The following is a 20,716-nucleotide window of genomic DNA, read 5'->3' as shown; positions in this document are numbered from 1 at the left end:
CTTTGAGATTTTGGAGGAGGAGGAGCCCACAAGTGGGGCTGGGAAGGCTCTCAGAAGGGCAGCTGGGTTCCCCACTGCTTTCGCCTTCTCCATGGAGGAGGCCAGCAAGGAACCCAGAGAAGCTGCGTGTCCTCGTTCTTAGCTGGAGCAGACCCCAAGAGGGCCTTGGTGCAGCCGTGCCAAAGGGCCCCCCCCCCCCCCAAGAAGGACCTCAGTTAGCAGGTGCCACCCATCGGAAGAGGCCAGACCCAACCTGACAACTTCCACTGCTCTTGTATTGTCGAACCCACACCTTCCACTCTGCAACTGTTGCCTTTGATCCATACAGTCCCCAGAAGGAGCCGTCAAAGGGTCTCCACAGCCCAGCACGGAGATAAGCTCCAGGTCTCCTCAGCAGGGGGGTTGTCATCCCCCACCCCACACGGGGGCCACCCCAGAGGAGGCCAATGGCCTTGGGAGCCCCTGCTCTGCCACCTGAGGCCTGGGAGCAGACAGAGCGGGGGGGGGGGAGGAGGTAGGGAGGGCCGGGCACCATACCTCCAAGAACTCATCCAGGGCGGGGATCGGCCACAGCAGCAGCAGCAGCAAGAAGCCAGAAATGGTCACCAGGGAAGCGAGGAAAAGGCCTGCAAGGAGAAAGGGAGGGGGCTGAAGGAGCGCAGGGAGGGCCCCGCCACAGGCCCAGCTTTGCAGGCAGCTTCGGAGGCAGAGCAAGGGCTGGACTCCACGGGAGGGCATGCCGTGAAGATGACGGCCATGAGACTCAGGGCGGCTAAAAGGAAAGGCTTCTTTACACGGAGAGAACTGTGGGATTCACTGCCAGAGAGCGCAGCGATGGCCACAGCTTCAGAAGGGGACTAGACAGATTCACGGAAGACACGTCTCTCTGGCACTGTCAGCTACGGGGACTAAAGGGAACCTCTACATCCAGATGCAGTCGCCCTCTGAATCCCGGTGCCAGGAAGCAACGTGAGGGGAAGGCCTCGGCCTCTCTGCTCTGTTGTTGGCTGCCCAAAGGAACTGCTTGGCCACTGCGTGAGACAGGAGGCTGGACTGGATGGACCACTTGGCTGAGCCAGCAGGGCGCTTCTGAGGTTCTTCTCAGGGGGAGGCTTTGGCCGCTATGCTCCATTAAGTGTGCGGACTCTTATGTGGGAGAACCCGGTTTGATTCCCCACTCCTCCACTTGCAGCTGCTGCAATGGCTTTGGGTCAGCCAGAGCTCTGGCAGAGTTGTCCTTGAAAGGGCAGCTTCTGGGAGAGCTCTCTCAGCCCCGCCCACCTCACAGGGTGTCTGTTGTGGGGTAGGAAAGGAAGGTGATTGTAAGAGAGCCTGTTTAGTGTAGTGGTTAAGTGCGTGGACTGTTATCTGAGGGAACTGGGTTTGATTCCCCACTCCTCCACTTGCAGCTGCTGCAATGGCCTTGGGTCAGCCATAGCTCTGGCAGAGGTTGTCCTTGAAAGGGCAGCTTCTGGGAGAGCTCTCAGCCCCGCCCACCTCACAGGGTGTCTGTTGTGGGGGAGGAAAGGAGGGTGATTGTTAGAGAGCCTGTTTAGTGTAGTGGTTAAGTGTGCGGACTCTTATCTGGGAGAACCGGGTTTGATTCCCCACTCTTCCACTTGCACCTGCTAGCATGGCCTTGGGTCAGCCAGAGCTCTTGCAGAGTTGTCCTTGAAAGGGCAGCTTCTGGGAGAGCTCTCTCAGCCCCACCCATCTCACAGGATGTCTGTTGTGGGGGAGGAAGGGAAAGGAGGTTGTAAGTCAGTCTGAGATTCAGAGTGAAGGGCAGGGTATATAAAACTCCAATATCTTCTGCTGCTGCTGGCCCTCCAGAGGAACTGGCTGGTAACTGAGAGACAGGAGGCTGGCCTAGATCAACCACTGGTCTGATCCAGCAGGACTCCCCTATTCTTACGGCTCCACACTGAGCGGCTTTGTTAAGTGGAGTAAAAAGAACTGTGTCCTCTGAACTCCCAGCGAGCAGACGGCCGGCCCGCCAGTGGTCACCAGGCAACTCCGCTCCCCAGCTGTTGACTTATTTTCGCCCTCCCGCCCTCACTCTGCCTGTGGAGCTGAAGCAACACAAGCGTGGGAGAGACACATCTGGGATCCTGCAGGACGGAAAAGCAGCCAGAGCAGCTGGAGGGGCACCCACCGTTGGCATGAGTGGGCTGCCGGAAAGGCCGCCCCTTGGCGAAGGCCAGAGCTACCGCCACGTACTGGAAGCAGGAGACGTAGAAGAGGGTGGTGTTCTCAAAGCTGCGCACGGAGGCATCCTCCTCGGGCTCCGGCCCTGCCGTGACATTCCCTGGGGACGTCCTGTTGGAATCCAGCGTGAGGTTGGCCACGAGGCCGCAGTGCCTGCAGGAGGGGGGAAGGCCAACCTTCAGGGCAGCGAAGTCCTCGTCCCCCCGCCTGCTGCACGTGGCAGTCACAGAGCACGCAGGAGCCGCTCTTGGCTCTCGTCACACTTACTCGTCCTCCTTGTGGCGGTACCATGGCTGCCCCTGGACGAGGAGGAAGGAGCCCACCTGGAAGCCCAGCGACAGAAGGATCTGGGTGAGCACGGAAAGCAGCAGCTGGGGAGACACCAGGCCAGTCGGCGGCCGCTGGGGGACCAGTTCAGGCCAGGCACTGTTCAGACTCACTAGGGAAACAAAGAAGGTGGTGGCAGTGGTGAGAGCTGTCAGGCAGCCCTTTCTGGGGCCCGGCAGACACCAGCAGCTGCGAGACAGGAAGCCTCAGCCCAAGCCCAGCTCCCTTCTTCCCAAAGGCTGCTTGAGAGCCAGTTTGGTGTGGTGGTGAAGTGGGCGGACTCTTCTCTGGGAGAACCGGGTTTGATTCCCCACTCCTCCACTTGCAGCTGCTGGAATGGCCTTGGGTCAGCCATAGCTGTGGCAGAGGTTGTCCTTGAAAGGGCAGTTGCTGGGAGAGCCCTCTCAGCCCCACCCACCTCACAGGGTGTCTGTTGTGGGAGAGGAAGATAAAGGAGGTTGTAGGCTGCTCTGAGACTCTGTCCTTGAAAGGGCAGCTGCTGTGAGAGCCCTCCCAGCCCCATCCACCTCGCAGGGTGTCTGTTGCGGGGGAGGAAGGGAAAGGAGATTGTAAGCCACTCTGAGACTCTTCGGGGTGGAGGGCGGGATATAAATCCAATGTCTTCTTCTTCTTGTCTGCCGGTCCCACCAAGCTCTTTCGGCTCCTTCACTCCAGGGGCTTCCTCCTTCAGCCTTGCTCTTCGTCACCCCCTCAGTGCTTCCCTGGAAACGCTCCCTCTCTCGCCCCTGCATGCCCTCCGCTGCACACCGCTGACTTACTGGTGAAGGCCAGAGACAGGATGATGGCCACGTCAATGAAGAGGTACTGCACGTCCCCCAGGTTGCTGAGAATCTGGCCGAAGGGGAGAGGGGAGGCCCACGGCCCCATCAGCACAGTGGCGTTCCTGACCTGCTCCCCCAGGCGCCACCCCAGCCCAAGCAGCCCCAAGGCTCACGGAGTAAAGAAGCAGCACGCTGAGGTACTGGATGATGCTGTAGAGGGCCATGAACTTGAAGACACAGAAGGAGGTCACGAGGGCCGCGCGGCCTTCCCTGGGGAAAGAGAAGGATGGAGGCCTGGGGGTTGAGTCCAAGCAGGGGTCTCACCAGCCCTGAGATGCCCCGACATGCCAAGGTCCCAGAGCTCGATGCCTGGCTGGATCCCTACCGGATGAGGTCTGGAACGCAAGAGATGTCTGGAGTCTTGGAGGTGAAGGGAGAAGCCACAGATGCCTCCAGCTCCGAGAGGGAGATGCCGGCATGAGCCCGTTTCAGAGCCTGGTGGGGAAAGAAGAAGATATTGGATTTATATCCCGCCCTCCACTGCAAAGAGTCTCAGAGCGGCTCACAATCTCCTTTACCTTCCCCCCCCCTCACAACAGACACCCTGTGAGGTAGATGAAGATATTGGAATTATATCCCGCCCTCCACTCCGAAGAGTCTCCGAGTGGCTCACAATCTCCTTTCCCTTCCTCCCCCACAACAGACACCCTGTGAGGTGGGTGGGGCTGGAGGGGGCTCTCACAGCAGCTGCCCTTTCAAGGACAACCTCTGCAAGAGCGATGGCTGACCCAAGGCCATGCTAGCAGGTGCAAGTGGAGGAGTGGGGAATCAAACCCGGTTCTCCCAGATAAGAGAGCTCTGGCTGACCCCAGGCCATTCCAGCAGCTGCAAGTGGAGGAGTGGGGAATCAAACCCGGTTCTCCCAGATAAGAGAGCTCTGGCTGACCCAAGGCCATTCCAGCAGCTGCAAGTGGAGGAGTGGGGAATCAAACCCGGTTCTCCCAGATGAGAGAGCTCTGGCTGACCCAAGGCCATTCCAGCAGGTGCAAGTGGAGGAGGGGGGAATCAAACCTGGTTCTCCCAGATAAGAGTTTACACACTTAGCCACTACACCAAAGCGGGCAAGAAAGAGAGAGAGAGATCAGAGCCACGGCTGCTCCTGTAGCCAAAGGGCAGCTTTGGGTCTCTACACGAAGGGGCTGGATTCCTCTCCCAGAATCCTCTGCTCCTGTCTCTCTACCCTGCAGCATGGTCAGCACAGGCCAGACCCAGAGGGAACTTCTTAGTCCGTACAGCAAGCACACTTTGGGCTTCACAGAGGAGCCCGTCTCCCCTGGTGACCAAGTTCCATCTTCCTCTCCCTGCCCCGCCTCCCCCACCCAGACAGAGACCAACTTACCCCACAGTCGTTGGCTCCATCCCCACACATGCCCACATAGTAGCTGGAAGACAGAAGCAGAGTTAGAGGCAGGAGGGCCTGCGCCAGCCTGCCCCCCCACCGCCAGCGGCCTCGGCACACTTACTCCATCTGCTGCAGGGCCTCGATCAGCTGCGTCTTCTGGTCAGGAGCCATGCGGGCGTACACAGTGCCACAGAGCAGCAGCTGAGGGGGACAGAGAGAGGCAGGCTGTGGCCTCCAGGGGGCAGCAGAGCTCCCACAGGAGGCAGCAGCAATATTCCCAGCCCTGGGAGCCAAAGGCTGGCCACTGAGCGCTCCCTGCCCTCCAACCCGCAGGACTTCGGCCCCTTAAACCACCCCTGGGGGCTCCCATCCAGCGACGAGGGGCTACGCCTCAGGGGCTGAGAATCAGCTCGGCATGCAGCAGTCGCAGCTTCAGTCCCCACCCGGCAGCTGCGTCTCCAGTTCAAAGGACCAGGCAGGAAGGGGATGGGAAAGACCTTTCTCTGCCTGAGACCCTGGAGAGAGAGCGGCTGCCAGTCAAGAGTAGACAAGGCTGACCTTGGTGGACTGAGGTCTGTCTGGGGAGGGGCTGTGGATCAGTGGTAGAACGGCCTCTGCCTGGGATGCAGAAGGTCCCAGGTTCAGCATCTCATAGAGACACAGAGTTGGAAGGTGCCCTAGAGGGCATCTAGTCCAACCCCCTGCTCCATGCAGGATCAGCCTAAAGCATTTCTGACAAATAATCCTCCAGCCGCATTTTGAAGGCTGCCAATGAAGCGGAGCTCCCCACCTTCCGAGGCAGATGCTTCCACCTCCAAACTACTCTGACTGTAAAAAAATTGTCTCTTAATATCCAGCCGGTACCTTTCTGCTTGTAATTTGGGCCCACCACTTCGAGTCCTATCCTCGACTGCCAAGTGGAACAGCTCCTTGCCCTCCTCTAAAGGACAACCTTTCAAATACTGAAAGAGAGCCTTTCTGTCCCTCCTCAGTCTCCTCTTTTCCAGACTGGACATTCCCAGTTAAAAGGACCAGGCAAAAAGTGACAGCAAAGGTCTTGGCCAGAGCCCCCGAAGCCACCCTTAATGGACCCGGGGGCGGGGGGAGGGATCTGATTAGGCAGCTCTGTGTGGGATGCCCACCTTTGATAACAGATCAGGGAAGTGATGAAGATAGAAGATGATACTGGATTTATATCCCACCCTCCACTCTGAATCTCAGAGTCTCCGAGTGGCTCACAATCTCCTTTATCTTCCTCCCCCACAACAGACACCCTGTGAGGTGGGTGGGGCTCAGAGGACTCTCACAGCAGCTGCCCTTTCAAGGACAACCTCTGCCAGAGCTATGGCTGACCCAAGGCCATTCCAGCAGCTGCAAGTGGAGGAGTGGGGAATCAAACCCGGTTCTCCCAGATAAGAGAGCTCTGGCTGACCCAAGGCCATTCCAGCAGGTGCAAGTGGAGGAGTGGGGAATCAAACCCGGTTCTCTCAGATAAGAGAGCTCTGGCTGACCCAAGGCCATTCCAGCAGGTGCAAGTGGAGGAGCGGGGAATCAAACCCGGTTCTCCCAGATAAGAGAGCTGTGGCTGACCCAAGGCCATTCCAGCAGCTGCAAGTGGAGGAGTGGGGAATCAAGCCCAGTTCTCCCAGATAAGAGAGACATGGCTGACACAAGGCCATTCCAGCAGCTGCAAGTGGAGTAGGGGGGAATCAAACCCGGTTCTCCCAGATAAGAGAGCTCTGGCTGACACAAGGCCATTCCAGCAGGTGCAAGTGGAGGAGTGGGGAATCAAACCCGGTTCTCCCAGATAAGAGAGCTCTGGCTGACCCAAGGCCATTCCAGCAGGTGCAAGTGGAGGAGGGGGGAATCAAACCCGGTTCTCCCAGATAAGAGCTCTGGCTGACCCAAGGCCATTCCAGCAAGTGCGAGTGGAGGAGTGGGGAATCAAACCCGGTTCTCCCAGATAAGAGCTCTGGCTGACCCAAGGCCATTCCAGCAGATGCAAATGGAGGAGGGGGGAATCAAACTCGGTTCTCCCAGATAAGAGAGCTCTGGCTGACCCAAGGCCATTCCAGCAGCTGCAAGTGGAGGAGTGGGGAATCAAACCCGGTTCTCCCAGATAAGAGTTGCACACTTAACCACACCAAACTGGCTCTCCACTAAGGCAGTTCTGTGCAGGATGCTCACCTTTGATAACAGATCAGGGAAGTGATCCAAGATGACCGCAAAGGACTTCCCACCGATTGCAAAGTGATAACTGGTCTCTGAGATGCTTGGCTGGGGGGCCCCCGGGGGCGGTTCCTCCTCATCCAGCATGATTTTGATCTCCTGGAAGGCAGAGGCAAGACGGAGAACAGAGCCTGGAAAGGGGGCGGGGCTTGCCCCACTGGCCCCGCCTCCTGAAAAGGCCACTCTTACCTCCTTGCTGGCCTTCTCCAGGACTTCGGCCGCAGGCAACTCATCCGCATACTGCCAGTTGATGGTGGCTGGCTGCCCGTCCCGGGGGGGCAGGGCTTCGGTCAGAATCACCTTCCCCTTGGCTGGGATGATGCCGCACTCCCGGCCCACCGAGATGGCAGTCAGCAGGTTGTCTCCTGGGCCACAGACAGGAGGGGAGAAGGCGGTCGCTGAGCTGGATGGAGGAGCCCTTCCTGAGCTAAGCCATCTTCTTCTCTCACATCAGTCTCCCTCCCACCCACCCCATGTGACAGAGCATGCCCCCTGGACCCCCCCAAGCCCCGCCCAGCCCACCTGTCACCATGACCAGGCGAATGCACGCCCTGCGCAGCTCCTCCAGCACAGGCACCGTCTCCGCCTTCAGCTTGTTCTGCAGCATGACGAGCCCCAAGAACTCCATGTGGCACTCAATGGCATCTCTGTGGGGAAGGGGCAGTCAGAGATCCTGGGGGGAGACGGGGGGGGGGGAGGGGAGAGGAGGGGGAGAAAACCGGACAGAGACTTGCCTGCTGACGTGCTGGACCTTGTGCCACGTGTACTTGTTCTCCAGCCGCCGGCACGCCAAGGCAATGACCCGCAGCCCTCGGCGGGTGTACGACTCCAGCACAGCAGAGAAATTGCCTGGAACTGAACAGCAGCAGCCAGGGGAAGGCGGGGTGGGTGTGTTAGGATGGAGGCCCCTCACCCCCACACAGCAGCACTTCATAGGAACACATAAGGCTGCCTTCTACTGAATCAGACCCTCAGTCTATCAAAGTCAGCCTTGTCTACTCAGACTGGCAGCGGCTCTCCAGGGTCTCCAGCTGAGGTTTTTCATGCCTACTTGCCTGGACCCTTTTGAGTTGGAGATGCTGGGGATTGAACCTGGGACCTTCTGCTTACCGAGAAGATGCTCTACCACTGAGCCACAGCCCCATTCATGGCTCTCCAGGGTCTCCAGCTGAGGTTTTTCAGGCCTATTTGCCTGGACCCTTTTTGGTTGGAGATGCCGGGGATTGAACCTGGGACCTCCTGCTTACCAAGAAGATGCTCTACCACTGAGCCGCTGTCTCTCGCCTGACCAGCAGTGGCTCTCCAGGGTCTCAAGCTGATGTTTTTCACACCTACTTGCCTGGACCCTTTTTAGTTGGAGATGCCGGGGACTGAACCTGGGACCTTCTGCTTACCAAGAAGATGCTCTACCACTGAGCTGCTGTCTCTCGCCTGACCAGCAGTGGCTCTCCAGGGTCTCAAGCTGAGGTTTTTCACGGCTCCTTGCCTGGACCCTTTTTAGCTAGAGATGCCAGGGATTGAACCTGGGACCTTCTGCTTACCAAGCAGATGCTCTACCAATGAGTCCTTCCCTAATACTTACGAAGCTGCCTTATACTGAATCAGACCCTGGGTCCATCAAAGTCAGTCTTGTCTACTCAGACTGGCAGCGGCTCTCCAGGGTCTCAAGCTGAGGTTTTCACGCCACTTTGCCTGGACCCTTTTTAGTTGGAAATGCCAGGGATTGAACCTGGGACCTTCTGCTTTACCACTGAGCCACCGTCTCTCGCCTGACCAGCAGTGGCTCTCCAGGGTCTCAAGCTGAGGTTTTTCATGCCTCCTTGCCTGGACCCTTTTTAGTTGGAAATGCCAGGGATTGAACCTGGGACCTTCTGCTTTACCACTGAGCCACCGTCTCTCGCCTGACCAGCAGTGGCTCTCCAGGGTCTCAAGCTGAGGTTTTTCATGCCTCCTTGCCTGGACCCTTTTTAGTTGGAAATGCCAGGGATTGAACCTGGGACCTTCTGCTTTACCACTGAGCCACCGTCTCTCGCCTGACCAGCAGTGGCTCTCCAGGGTCTCAAGCTGAGGTTTTTCATGCCTCCTTGCCTGGACCCTTTTTAGTTGGAAATGCCAGGGATTGAACCTGGGACCTTCTGCTTTAGCACTGAGCCACCGTCTCTCGCCTGACCAGCAGTGGCTCTCCAGGGTCTCAAGCTGAGGTTTTTCATGCTTCCTTGCCTGGAGCCTTTTTAGTTGGAGATGCCAGGGATCGAACCTGGGACCTTCTGCTTACCAAGAAGATGCTCTACCACTGAGCCACCGTCTCTCGCCTGACCAGCAGTGGCTCTCCAGGGTCTCAAGCTGAGGTTTTTCACGCCTCCTTGCCTGGACCCTTTTTAGCTAGAGATGCCAGGGATTGAACCTGGGACCTTCTGCTTACCAAGCAGATGCTCTACCACTGAGTCCTTCCCTAATACTTATGAAGCTGCCTTATACTGAATCAGACCCTGGGTCCATCAAAGTCAGTCTTGTCTACTCAGACTGGCAGCGGCTCTCCAGGGTCTCAAGCTGAGGTTTTCACGCCTCTTTGCCTGGACCCTTTTTAGTTGGAAATGCCAGGGATTGAACCTGGGACCTTCTGCTTTACCACTGAGCCACCGTCTCTCGCCTGACCAGCAGTGGCTCTCCAGGGTCTCAAGCTGAGGTTTTTTACACCTATTTGCCTGGAGCCTTTTTAGTTGGAGATGCCAGGGATTGAACCTGGGACTTTCTGCTTCCCAAGCAGATGCTCTACCGCTGAGCCACAGCCCCATTCATGGCTCTCCAGGGACTCAAGCTGAGGATTTTCACACCTATTTGCCTGGACCCTTTTTTGGAGATGCTGGGGACTGAACCTGGGACCTTCTGCTTACCAAGAAGATGCTCTACCACTGAGCTGCTGTCTCTCGCCTGACCAGCAGTGGCTCTCCAGGGTCTCAAGCTGAGGTTTTTCACGCCTCCTTGCCTGGACCCTTTTTAGCTAGAGATGCCAGGGATTGAACCTGGGACCTTCTGCTTACCAAGCAGATGCTCTACCACTGAGTCCTTCCCTAATACTTATGAAGCTGCCTTATACTGAATCAGACCCTGGGTCCATCAAAGTCAGTCTTGTCTACTCAGACTGGCAGCGGCTCTCCAGGGTCTCAAGCTGAGGTTTTCACGCCTCTTTGCCTGGACCCTTTTTAGTTGGAAATGCCAGGGATTGAACCTGGGACCTTCTGCTTTACCACTGAGCCACCGTCTCTCGCCTGACCAGCAGTGGCTCTCCAGGGTCTCAAGCTGAGGTTTTTTACACCTATTTGCCTGGAGCCTTTTTAGTTGGAGATGCCAGGGATTGAACCTGGGACTTTCTGCTTCCCAAGCAGATGCTCTACCGCTGAGCCACAGCCCCATTCATGGCTCTCCAGGGACTCAAGCTGAGGATTTTCACACCTATTTGCCTGGACCCTTTTTTGGAGATGCTGGGGACTGAACCTGGGACCTTCTGCTTACCAAGAAGATGCTCTACCACTGAGCTGCTGTCTCTCGCCTGACCAGCAGTGGCTCTCCAGGGTCTCAAGCTGAGGTTTTTCACGCCTCCTTGCCTGGACCCTTTTTAGCTAGAGATGCCAGGGATTGAACCTGGGACCTTCTGCTTACCAAGCAGATGCTCTACCACTGAGTCCTTCCCTAATACTTATGAAGCTGCCTTCTGCTGAATCAGACCCTCTTGGGTCCATCAAAGTCAGTCTTTTCTACTCAGACTGGCAGCGGCTCTCCAGGTTCTTAAGCTGAGGTTTTCACGCCTCCTTGCCTGGACCCTTTTTAGTTGGAGATGCCGGGGATTGAACCTGGGACCTTCTGCTTTACCACTGAGCCACCGTCTCTCGCCTGACCAGCAGTGGCTCTCCAGGGTCTCAAGCTGAGGTTTTTTACACCTATTTGCCTGGAGCCTTTTTAGTTGGAGATGCCAGGGATTGAACCTGGGACCTTCTGCTTCCCAAGCAGATGCTCTACCACTGAGCCACAGCCCCATTCATGGCTCTCCAGGGTCTCAAGCTGAGGTTTTTTACACCTATTTGCCTGGACCCTTTTTAGTTGGAGATGCCGGGGATTGAACCTGGGACCTTCTGCTTTACCACTGAGCCACCGTCTCTCGCCTGACCAGCAGCGGCTCTCCAGGGTCTCCAGCTGAGGTTTTTTACACCTATTTGCCTGGAGCCTTTTTAGTTGGAGATGCCGGGGATTGAACCTGGGACCTTCTGCTTACCAAGCAGATGCTCTACCACTGAGTCCTTCCCTAATACTTATGAAGCTGCCTTCTGCTGAATCAGACCCTCTTGGGTCCATCAAAGTCAGTCTTTTCTACTCAGACTGGCAGCGGCTCTCCAGGTTCTTAAGCTGAGGTTTTCACGCCTCCTTGCCTGGACCCTTTTTAGTTGGAGATGCCGGGGATTGAAGCTGGGACCTTCTGCTTTACCACTGAGCCACCGTCTCTCGCCTGACCAGCAGCGGCTCTCCAGGGTCTCCAGCTGAGGTTTTTTACACCTATTTGCCTGGAGCCTTTTTAGTTGGAGATGCCGGGGATTGAACCTGGGACCTTCGGCTTCCCAAGCAGATGCTCTACCCCTGAGCCACCGTCCTTCCACCTCTTGGGCTCTTCCTGCACCCCCTTTTTCCTCACGCCAAGGCCGCAGGAGCTACGTGCCAGATCTGGAAGCGTGATTCACCTCCGTCATATGCAGCAGGGCAGCAGAATCATACAAGAATCTTCCAGAACTCTTTGCCACTTAAGGAAGGAGCTGGGCTGCTCCCGGGGGGGGGCGGGGGGACAGCTCCTTCCCCTACCCGATTCAGAGGAGCAGAGTCGGCTCTCTTGGCTTCCGACTAGAACAGACCCCACCCCCACTCCCCTTTTCAAGACGGAAACGCTGCTGGGACACTTTGCTCCATGGGGGGAGAACGACAAGTTAAAGGGCAGCAGAGGAATGGTTAAAGTTAAGTCCTGTCAAGCATGTTATTTCTGAATACTGAATTGTCTATACTTCTTTTGTCCTCCCTTCCCCCCTCTCTTCCTTTCCTCTTTCTTTTGGTAGTTGCTCCCCCCTGCATAATAAATCTCACCGACTCAAGATGTGTAAGTAACCTTGTAATAGAAATGTAAAATGCCTCTCCCACAGTTTCTCACCAACAGGTCTTATCAGCAAGTTGAGAATGTGTCAGGAAAGGATGTTGCCATTCCTTAGTGACCAAAGAGATAGTTGATAGTAGCCTTTGAACCCTCAATGCAATTTGCATCTTTATGTTATTCTTTTGAAGTTATCTGTAACCCTGCCTTTGAAGTAACCTTTAAGATACTATGCAATGCAAAGATCTGTATTACTTCCAAGGTTTCAGTCCTTGGAGCAAGTCATGGAATTTCAATAAAACAAGTCTTTGATTTAAAACAAAAGCTTGATTATTTCGAAATATCGATGCTTGGCAAGTCCCTGACTGGGCAAAACCTTTCACAGAGATCTTTTATTTCCTGCCGCAGCAAGCAATGGTCAGGGCATCTGGGAATATGCTAAGTTCACATCTTAGCTGCATGCGTAAAGGTCTCTGTTTCCACTCTGGCATCCCAGCATGCAATACTGCCTAAGACAGCAACGGCCTCCCTTGCAGCGCCTGCTGGGAGTTGTAGTCTCAAGACCAGACAATGCACCCCCATCCCTCCAGTCAAGGCCAACCCCACCCCTTACCCGTCTCCTTGCGGCAGAGGCTGCCCACCGTCTCTGGGGCCCCCTTCATGTAGGCGACCAGCTTCTTCTCACCCAGGGTGCGCGTCACCACCGTCATGCGCTGCAAGCTTGAGGAGAAGGGGAACTGCATCAGGATGCCGATCTGGTAGAGTTTCTGCAAAGGACACGCAGGCTGGGTCAGGGTGCCAGCCAGAGCTTTCTGAAGGGTGGGAAGGGGGGGGGCACACGGCTTGCTCCACTTACCATCAACTCCATGAGCTCCTGAGAGAGAGAGAGAGAGAGAGAGGGGTCAGAGCCTTTGACATGCCTCTCAGCCCAAAGCATCACTAGTATCAGCCATGCGGACTTTTCTTGCTGAAGGAAAATCCATGAATTCCAGTGCTGGGAGGCAGAATCAGGTCTCTAAGCCCTGTTCGTTGCTCCCCGTGCCTGCCTTGTGAAAGAAGATGCTAGGCCATCAGAAGAGCCCAGCTGGATCAGACCAGGGAGGGTCCATCTAGTCCAGCCTCCTGTCTCACACAGGGGCCAACCAGTCCCTCTGGAGGGCCAACAACAGGGCAGAGAGGCCGAGGCCTTCCCCTGAGAAGAACCTCAGAAGAGCCCTGCTGGATCAGACCAGGGAGGATCCATCTAGTCCAGCTTCCTGTCTCACAAAGGGGCCAACCAGTCCCTCTGGAGGGCCAGCAACAGGGCAGAGAGGCCGAGGCCTTCCCCTGAGAAGAACCTCAGAAGAGCCCTGCTGGATCAGACCAGTGAGGGTCCATCTAGTCCAGCCTCCTCTCTCACAAAGGGGCCAACCACAGGGCAGAGAGGCTGAGGCCTTCCCCTGAGAAGAACCTCAGAAGAGCCCTGCTGGATCAGACCAGTGAGGGTCCATCTAGTCCAGCCTCCTCTCTCACAAAGGGGCCAACCACAGGGCAGAGAGGCTGAGGCCTTCCCCTGAGAAGAACCTCAGAAGAGCCCTGCTGGATCAGACCAGTGAGGGTCCATCTAGTCCAGCCTCCTCTCTCACAAAGGGGCCAATCACAGGGCAGAGAGGCTGAGGCCTTCCCCTGAGAAGAACCTCAGAAGAGCCCTGCTGGATCAGACCAGTGAGGGTCCATCTAGTCCAGCCTCCTCTCTCACAAAGGGGCCAACCACAGGGCAGAGAGGCTGAGGCCTTCCCCCGAGAAGAACCTCAGAAGAGCCCTGCTGGATCAGACCAGTGAGGGTCCATCCAGTCCAGCCTCCTCTCTCACAAAGGGGCCAACCACAGGGCAGAGAGGCCGAGGCCTTCCCCTGAGAAGAACCTCAGAAGAGCCCTGCTGGATCAGACCAGGGAGGATCCATCCAGTCCAGCCTCCTCTCTCACAAAGGGGCCAACCAGTCCCTCTGGAGGGCCAACAACAGGGCAGAGAGGCCGAGGCCTTCCCCTGAGAAGAACCTCAGAAGAGCCCTGCTGGATCAGACCAGTGAGGGTCCATCTAGTCCAGCCTCCTCTCTCACAAAGGGGCCAACCACAGGGCAGAGAGGCTGAGGCCTTCCCCTGATGTTAAGAAAATAAAAACACCAAAAAAGCCCTGCCGGATCAGACCAGTGAGGGTCCAATCTAGTCCACACCAGTCTCACACTAGTTCCTCTGGAGGGCCAACAATACAGCACAGAGGCTGAGGCCTTCCCCTGACGCTATCTGGGATCCCAAGGTGTACTGCCTCTGAACGTGGAAGTTCCCTTTAGTCACCAAGGCTAGTAGGCCCAGACAGATCTCGCCTCCATGAACCATCTCACTTTAAAGCTCCCTCCATCGCTATATCCTCAGACGTTGGATTACACCTTTGAAGGCAGACCCTCAGTGGTCTATGCAGCACAGCAGCAGCAGACAGGGACTGGACTTCAGGTCTTCGGAGGGAAGCTGGGAGACCTCCAGCTACCCGACTGCAGAGCCTCCTCTCACCTCGTCCTCAGATGCTCCCTGTGGGATCTCAGGAGGGATCTGGTCTGGAGGATGGACAACCGTGGGCTGGATTTGGTCATGCAGAGCTGTTTCTTCCTGAGTGGGCTCTTCCAACACCTGTTCATCAGGGAGGAGAAGATGAAGCCAGCAACAGGGCTGGAACGCAACGCGGGATGACCTCACTCCAAAACAGCCAGCCGCCCTTCCCCAGCACTCCCCGTTCCCGAAGCCTGCTGGTGCCCCAGTGCAGAGGCACACACATCGTAAGGAACCAGCGACAACCAGCCACAGGAAATGGGAAAGCAAACGAGGGCGCCAGGAGACACAGGGGCAAAAAAAATAAAAAGGCATTCTTTCAAGATGGTCCAAGAGAAACTGGGGACAACAAGAATCAGCCAGAGAAGACTGCAGATTTATACCCCGCCCTTCTCTCTGAATCAGAGACTCAGAGCAGCTTACAATCTCCTATATCTTCTCCCCCTTCTCCCCCATTAATGGACCCGGAGGGGGGAGGGATCTGATTAGGCAGCTCTGTGTGGGATGCTCACCTTTGATAACAGATCAGGGAAGTGATGAAGATAGAAGATGATACTGGATTTATACCCCGCCCTCCACTCTGAATCTCAGAGCGCCTCACAATCTCCTTTATCTTCCTCCCCCACAACAGACACCCTGTGAGGTGGGTGGGGTTGAGAGGGCTCTCACAGCAGCTGCCTTTTCAAGGACAATCTCTGCCAGAGCTATGGCTGACCCAAGGCCATTCCAGCAGGTGCAAGTGGAGGAGTGGGGAATCAAACCTGGTTCTCCCAGATAAGAAAACTGCAGATTTATACCCCACCCTTCTCTCTGAATCAGAGACTCAGAGCAGCTTACAATCTCCCATATCTTCTCCCCCACAACGGACACCCTGTGAGGTGGATGGGGCTGAAAGGGCTCTCACAGCATCTGCCCTTTCAAGGACAACCTCTGCCAGAGCTTTGGCTGACCCAAGGCCATTCCGGCAGGTGCAAGTGGAGGAGTGGGGAATCAAACCTGGTTCTCCTAGATAAGAAGAAGACTGCAGATTTATACCCCACCCTTCTCTCTGAATCAGAGACTCAGAGCGGCTTACAATCTCCTTTCCCTTCCTCCCCCACAACAGACACCCCGTGAGGTGGGTGGGGCTGAGAGGGATCTCACAGCAGCTGCGTTTTCAAGGACAAATCTGCGAGAGCTACGGCTGACCCAACGCCATTCCAGCAGTTGCAAGTGGAGGAGTGGGGAATCAAACCCGGTTCTCCCAGATAAGAGAGCCATGGCTGACCCAAGGCCATTCCAGCAGGTACAGGTGGAGGAGTGGGGAATCAAACCCGGTTCTCCCAGATAAGAGGCTGCACACTTAAGCACTGCACCAAACTGCTCTTTGTCTTGACACTCCATCCTGACCTCTGCTGGCATGAGAAGCAGGGCCTTAGAAACCCTGACCCTCCCCCCCACACCTTCCCTCCCTCTTTGCCTGTCCCCAATGCCTTACCCATCCGGTGGCCTCAAACATCTTGAGATCGAGGGGATCCCCTGAGAGGCGCCCTCCAATGGTGGTGAGAGAATGGCAGGCAGCCATGGCAGCAACCAAGGGGGAGCCGGACAGACCAGGGGCACGGACGTCCTGCCCAGCTGGGAGGAAGCTGGAAGAAGAGGGAAGAATTGGCCGCAGGAGCCTTGGGGGGGACGGGCACAGCATGGGAGGAAACTAGCAGTCAACAGGAAAGAGCTGCCGTGAATTCATGTCCCTGGGGGGCCGGCCTCGAGGGCTCCCCAGGCCCCACAGCTCTGCTCTGTTGAAGAATTCAGTACCTGCTCGGGTATCTCGCAGCATGCGATGAGCACCAGGCCAGAGAGAGCTGCCTTCTAGAGAGTCACACTACGGACTGTCAAGGTCAGTATCGTTTGCTCAGACAGCAAGCGGCTCTCCCATCCCCTGCTACGGGACCCTTTGAGTGGGAGATGCTGCCGGGGACTGAAATGGGGGCCTTCCTCCGCATGGCAAGCAGACGTTCTGCCTTGTGCTACGGCTCCTCCTTCCCCCTAAATTCTGCTAGGCATTCATGCCGCTGAGGGTAACAGGGCTGACCTCAACAGCTCTCCAGGGCTCCCCTCTGTGGAGTCATCTGACGCCCCCACTAGTATCTGGGGGGGGTGTCTCTCACCATGCAGTGAGTTGAGTCCCCAACAAAGAAAACATTCCTCTACAGACACCCACCCCCGAGGAGAGAGAGACACTTCCTTGAGCAGAACCATGAACACACAACGCAGTTCCGCTACAGCTACACAAATGACAAAGGCATTCTCCTAGCCAGCAGAGATGCCCCCTCCTCCTTCCTTGACCTGTGGGAAAGAAAGGGGATGCCGGACCGTCCCCCCCCCCTCACCTGCCATTCTGTGCTTGTACAAAACCCCAGAGGTCCAGCCCGTCCTCAGTCAGGGTCCCCGTCTGCAAAAGGCAAAGCAGAGGGTGTCCACACACACAAGACAAGCCTCTCTTTCAAGAGTGCGTGGCTGCAGGGGGGAGCGGGGAGCAGATACCTTATCGAAGCACATCAGGTTCAGCTGGCCACAAATGTTGATGCGCTGAGGGCTGATAGAGAAGATCTGTTTCCCGCGCAGGCGCCGCTGGGCATACACCACCCCAGCTGTCATGGCCGCAGGCAAGGCTGGCGGCACTGTGATGGTTAAAATGTCAAGGGATTCCAGTATGATGCGGCCTGCTTGCTCCTGGGAGGGGCCAAGAAAGGATCTCTGAGATTCGATGGATTCATACCTTATGTTCCCTCGAAGCTGTGGAGTCTTGTGGGCAAAAATTCTACTTGGTTAGCTGCTGGCCTGAAAGTGGGGAGCCGCTGCACCAATGAGAGTGCTCTGGGGCCCTCCTTCCTGAGCTAAGGCAAAAATGTGTGAGCTAGAGGCTAAAAAACTGAGCTGGCTCACACTAACTCAGCTTAGAGGGAACACAGCTCACACCTGGCCCCTACCGCTTGCCAGGATCCTCCAGTACAGTACAAAGGTCCGTTCAGAACCCCTTGCCAGTACATTTCAGAGGGCAAACGAAAGGGGAACCCAGCATGTGTACTGTGGGGAAAAGTCAAAAGCACACTAGGAAATCACCACCACAGTAATATATAAGTATAAAGAACGCTGCATTGCTTATTGTATATGAAGTATCACACCGGTGGAAGCCAACACAAAAAGAAGCTTTACGGAATGTGTGCTCCCAGGCACCTGTAATCATGCAAAACAAGTGCGCACACAGGCATCACAACATCAGGTTGAGTACTGAACGTCGTAATCCTGTAGTCTCACAAATTCAAAACAGTAGGGGAAAGAGTGGCAGAGAAATAATCACAGATACAGATGGCAATTACAACACCCCTTCCAGATACTGCGGGGTGTTCTGAACCCTCAGATTCTGCCTTCATTACGCAGTGAACTTTATGTTGGTGACTGAGAGGTGCTGAAACTGGGTTCCAATGAAGCAGTTAGCCTGAATTGAGCACTACCTGGTGCCTGCAAGCACACGTGTTTTGCAGAACTTCTTTCCTGTGCTGTCTGACTCCAACGTGAGAGAGACTTCACATACAACGAGCAATACAGCGTTCTTTATGCTTATATATTATTGTGATGGTGATTCCCTAGCGTGCTTTTGGCTTTTTCCCCACAGTGTTTCCGGGGGCAGCCGTGTTGGTCTGCAGTGGAATGGCTAGGAGCACCTCAGAGGCCAGCCAGCTTCTCAGGGCCTGAGCTGCCTTCACTGGGTCTGCACCGGAAGACGTCCCCTGCAGCCACCAATGTTGCTGAACTCTATTTATTTATTTATATTTCGATTTATATCCCGCCCTTCCCACCGGAGTGGCTCAGGGCGGCTCACAGCATATAAAAATTTAACATAGGTTTAACTTTAAAACATCAATTAGCACCAGTTTAAAACAGTAAGTTAATAAAACAAAAACATAAAAACCAGTGGTCTATCAGAATGCACCCTACCACCATCCAAAATTCCCAGTGTTGGTTAGTTGTAAGCCAGCCGGAAGAGGGCTGTCTTGCAGGCCCTGCGGAACTGCCCAAGGTCCCGCAGAGCCCTCACCTCCTCCGGCAGCTGGTTCCACCAGTAAGGTGCCGTTACCGAGAAGGCCCGATCCATGGTAGATTTCAAACGGGCCTCCTTTGGCCCGGGGATTACAAGCAGGTTTTGAGAACCCAATCTCAGTACTCTCTGGGGAACATGTGGGGAGAGACGGTCCCTAAGGTAGGCAGGTCCTCGGCCATAGAGGGCTTTAAAGGTAATGACCAGCACCTTGTACCGGACTCTGGCTCTTCTCTACTGCAATGGAAGCTCTGACTCCCGGAAGATCCTTCCCCCCAAAATCTTGCTCTCTCAGGTGCTCCCAGGACGGAATCCAGCCCGCCAGGGTGAAATCTGTTTCCCCTGAACAGGTCCCGGTCTCAGAAAGGGGTTCACGGAAGGGTCTGCCTGGCTGGGAGGGGCCATCCCACTGTTCCCGCCCCCTTCCCACGAGCACTCACCCCCTGCTGGACGCTGCGGATCACAGAATACAACATCCCAATCCCGGCCACCCCCACCAGGCAGAGGAGGAACCTGCAGGCGTCCTTGTACAGGCGGAAATCCGTCGGCTTTGGAAACAGGATCGAGCAAACCAGCTGCCCCTTGGAAGTGGAGAAACCTGGAGGAGAAAAGAAGCCAAGGTGGATGCAGCTCCCCGCCACCCTCCCCTGGGAGAGTCCAGCGGCCCACCTTCTGGATTCTGGGGCTGCCGTTACCTGTCCGAATGACCAGTGCCCGCACGGCTTCCCCGGAATAGTACCGCGTCTGGATGACGCAGGTGCCACAAAAGAGCGTGTGCCGCTTGTACTCTTCTGGGCTGTACACCGGATCCTGGAGCAGCCCGTTGGCGCCTTGGGTTGGGTTGGGCAGAGCCGTCTTGGTGACAGGGACGCTCTCCCCTGCGGGCAAGAAAAGGCTCAGCTCCAGTGGGCTGCCCCCTTTGTCCCCACCCATGCACCCCTCAGCACTGCCTGTACCGGTCAGCATGCTCTCGTTGACGATGGCCGTGCCAGTCAGCAGCACCGCGTCGCACGGCAGCGGCAGCCCTCCCGGAGGCACCAGCAGCACGTCCCCCGGCACCAGCTCCGTGGAGAAGATCTCCTCCAGCTCTGCGGAGGGAAGGAAATGCTGCCCAAGGGAGGAAGAAGCACAGCCCTGCCCTGAATTCTAGCCCAGATGCAAGCCTAAGGGCCTCAGAACATCTGGGAAGCTCCGCAGGGTTGACTGACCATGGCAAGTACTTGGATAGGAAACCTCAAAGGAATACCAGGCCCTGGACACAAAGGCAGGCAGCAAGCTCCCTCTCTGACCGTCCTTGCCTCCCAGCCCCACGAGGAGTTGCGAGAAGTCAGCCATGATGTCCAGGCATTCATGCACACACACAATTTGAGGGAGAGGGGGGGAAAGAGAGAAGCATCATGCCACCCAAAGTGTTTTCAGTCTCAAGGATTCTTCAGGGGCACCAATTCCCACAGAGACCCCTGGTTCCCTCCTGTATTGGGCCCCGAGTGACTCTCAAGGGAACATAAGAGAAGCCCTGTTGGATCAGGCCAGTGGCCCCTCCAGTCCAGCACTCTGTGTCACATAAGAACATAAGAGAAGCCCTGTTGGATCAGGCCAATGGCCCATCCAGTCCAACACTATGTGTCACATAAGAACATAAGAGAAGCCATGTTGGATCAAGCCAATGGCCCCTCCAGTCCAGCACTCTGTGTCACAGAAGAACATAAGAGAAGCCCTGTTGGATCAGGCCAATGGCCCATCCAGCCCAACACTCTGTGTCACATAAGAACATAAGAGAAGCCATGTTGGATCAGGCCAATGGCCCCTCCAGTCCAACACTCTGTGTCACATAAGAACATAAGAGAAGCCCTGTTGGATCAGGCCAATGGTCCCTCCAGTCCAACACTCTGTGTCACATAAGAACATGAGAGAAGCCCTGTTGGATCAGGCCAATGGCCCACCCAGTCCAACACTCTGTGTCACATAAGAACATAA

At 56.0% G+C, this 20,716-nt stretch overlaps 1 protein-coding gene and 1 non-coding gene across 2 annotated transcripts in view; both read right to left on the bottom strand.

Moving 5' to 3' along the window:
- The window catches only part of LOC132583772 (polyamine-transporting ATPase 13A3-like), a 43,973-nt gene that overhangs the window by 1,835 nt on the left and 21,422 nt on the right, over positions 1–20,716 (bottom strand). Inside the window, exons 10-30 of the mRNA XM_060255426.1 lie at positions 19,696–19,827; positions 19,435–19,617; positions 19,180–19,337; positions 17,185–17,373; positions 17,031–17,092; positions 16,136–16,286; positions 14,623–14,739; positions 12,933–12,950; positions 12,690–12,843; positions 7,683–7,803; positions 7,471–7,595; positions 7,162–7,313; positions 6,907–7,044; positions 4,841–4,920; positions 4,717–4,759; positions 3,703–3,812; positions 3,491–3,587; positions 3,315–3,387; positions 2,476–2,647; positions 2,156–2,361; positions 538–626 (exon numbers count right to left, since the gene is read on the bottom strand). Coding sequence (XP_060111409.1) covers positions 538–626; positions 2,156–2,361; positions 2,476–2,647; positions 3,315–3,387; positions 3,491–3,587; positions 3,703–3,812; positions 4,717–4,759; positions 4,841–4,920; positions 6,907–7,044; positions 7,162–7,313; positions 7,471–7,595; positions 7,683–7,803; positions 12,690–12,843; positions 12,933–12,950; positions 14,623–14,739; positions 16,136–16,286; positions 17,031–17,092; positions 17,185–17,373; positions 19,180–19,337; positions 19,435–19,617; positions 19,696–19,827 — 2,570 coding nt within the window. The remainder of the gene's footprint in view (positions 1–537; positions 627–2,155; positions 2,362–2,475; positions 2,648–3,314; positions 3,388–3,490; positions 3,588–3,702; positions 3,813–4,716; positions 4,760–4,840; positions 4,921–6,906; positions 7,045–7,161; positions 7,314–7,470; positions 7,596–7,682; positions 7,804–12,689; positions 12,844–12,932; positions 12,951–14,622; positions 14,740–16,135; positions 16,287–17,030; positions 17,093–17,184; positions 17,374–19,179; positions 19,338–19,434; positions 19,618–19,695; positions 19,828–20,716) is intronic.
- TRNAP-GGG (transfer RNA proline (anticodon GGG)) lies at positions 10,911–10,982 on the bottom strand. The gene has a single exon. It is a non-coding gene; the product is annotated as a tRNA-Pro (tRNA).

The sequence above is a fragment of the Heteronotia binoei genome, chromosome 15 (assembly GCF_032191835.1).
Source record: "Heteronotia binoei isolate CCM8104 ecotype False Entrance Well chromosome 15, APGP_CSIRO_Hbin_v1, whole genome shotgun sequence".
In the NCBI taxonomy this organism is placed as follows: Eukaryota; Metazoa; Chordata; class Lepidosauria; order Squamata; family Gekkonidae; genus Heteronotia; species Heteronotia binoei.
This window is presented reverse-complemented; position numbering and strand designations above follow the sequence as displayed.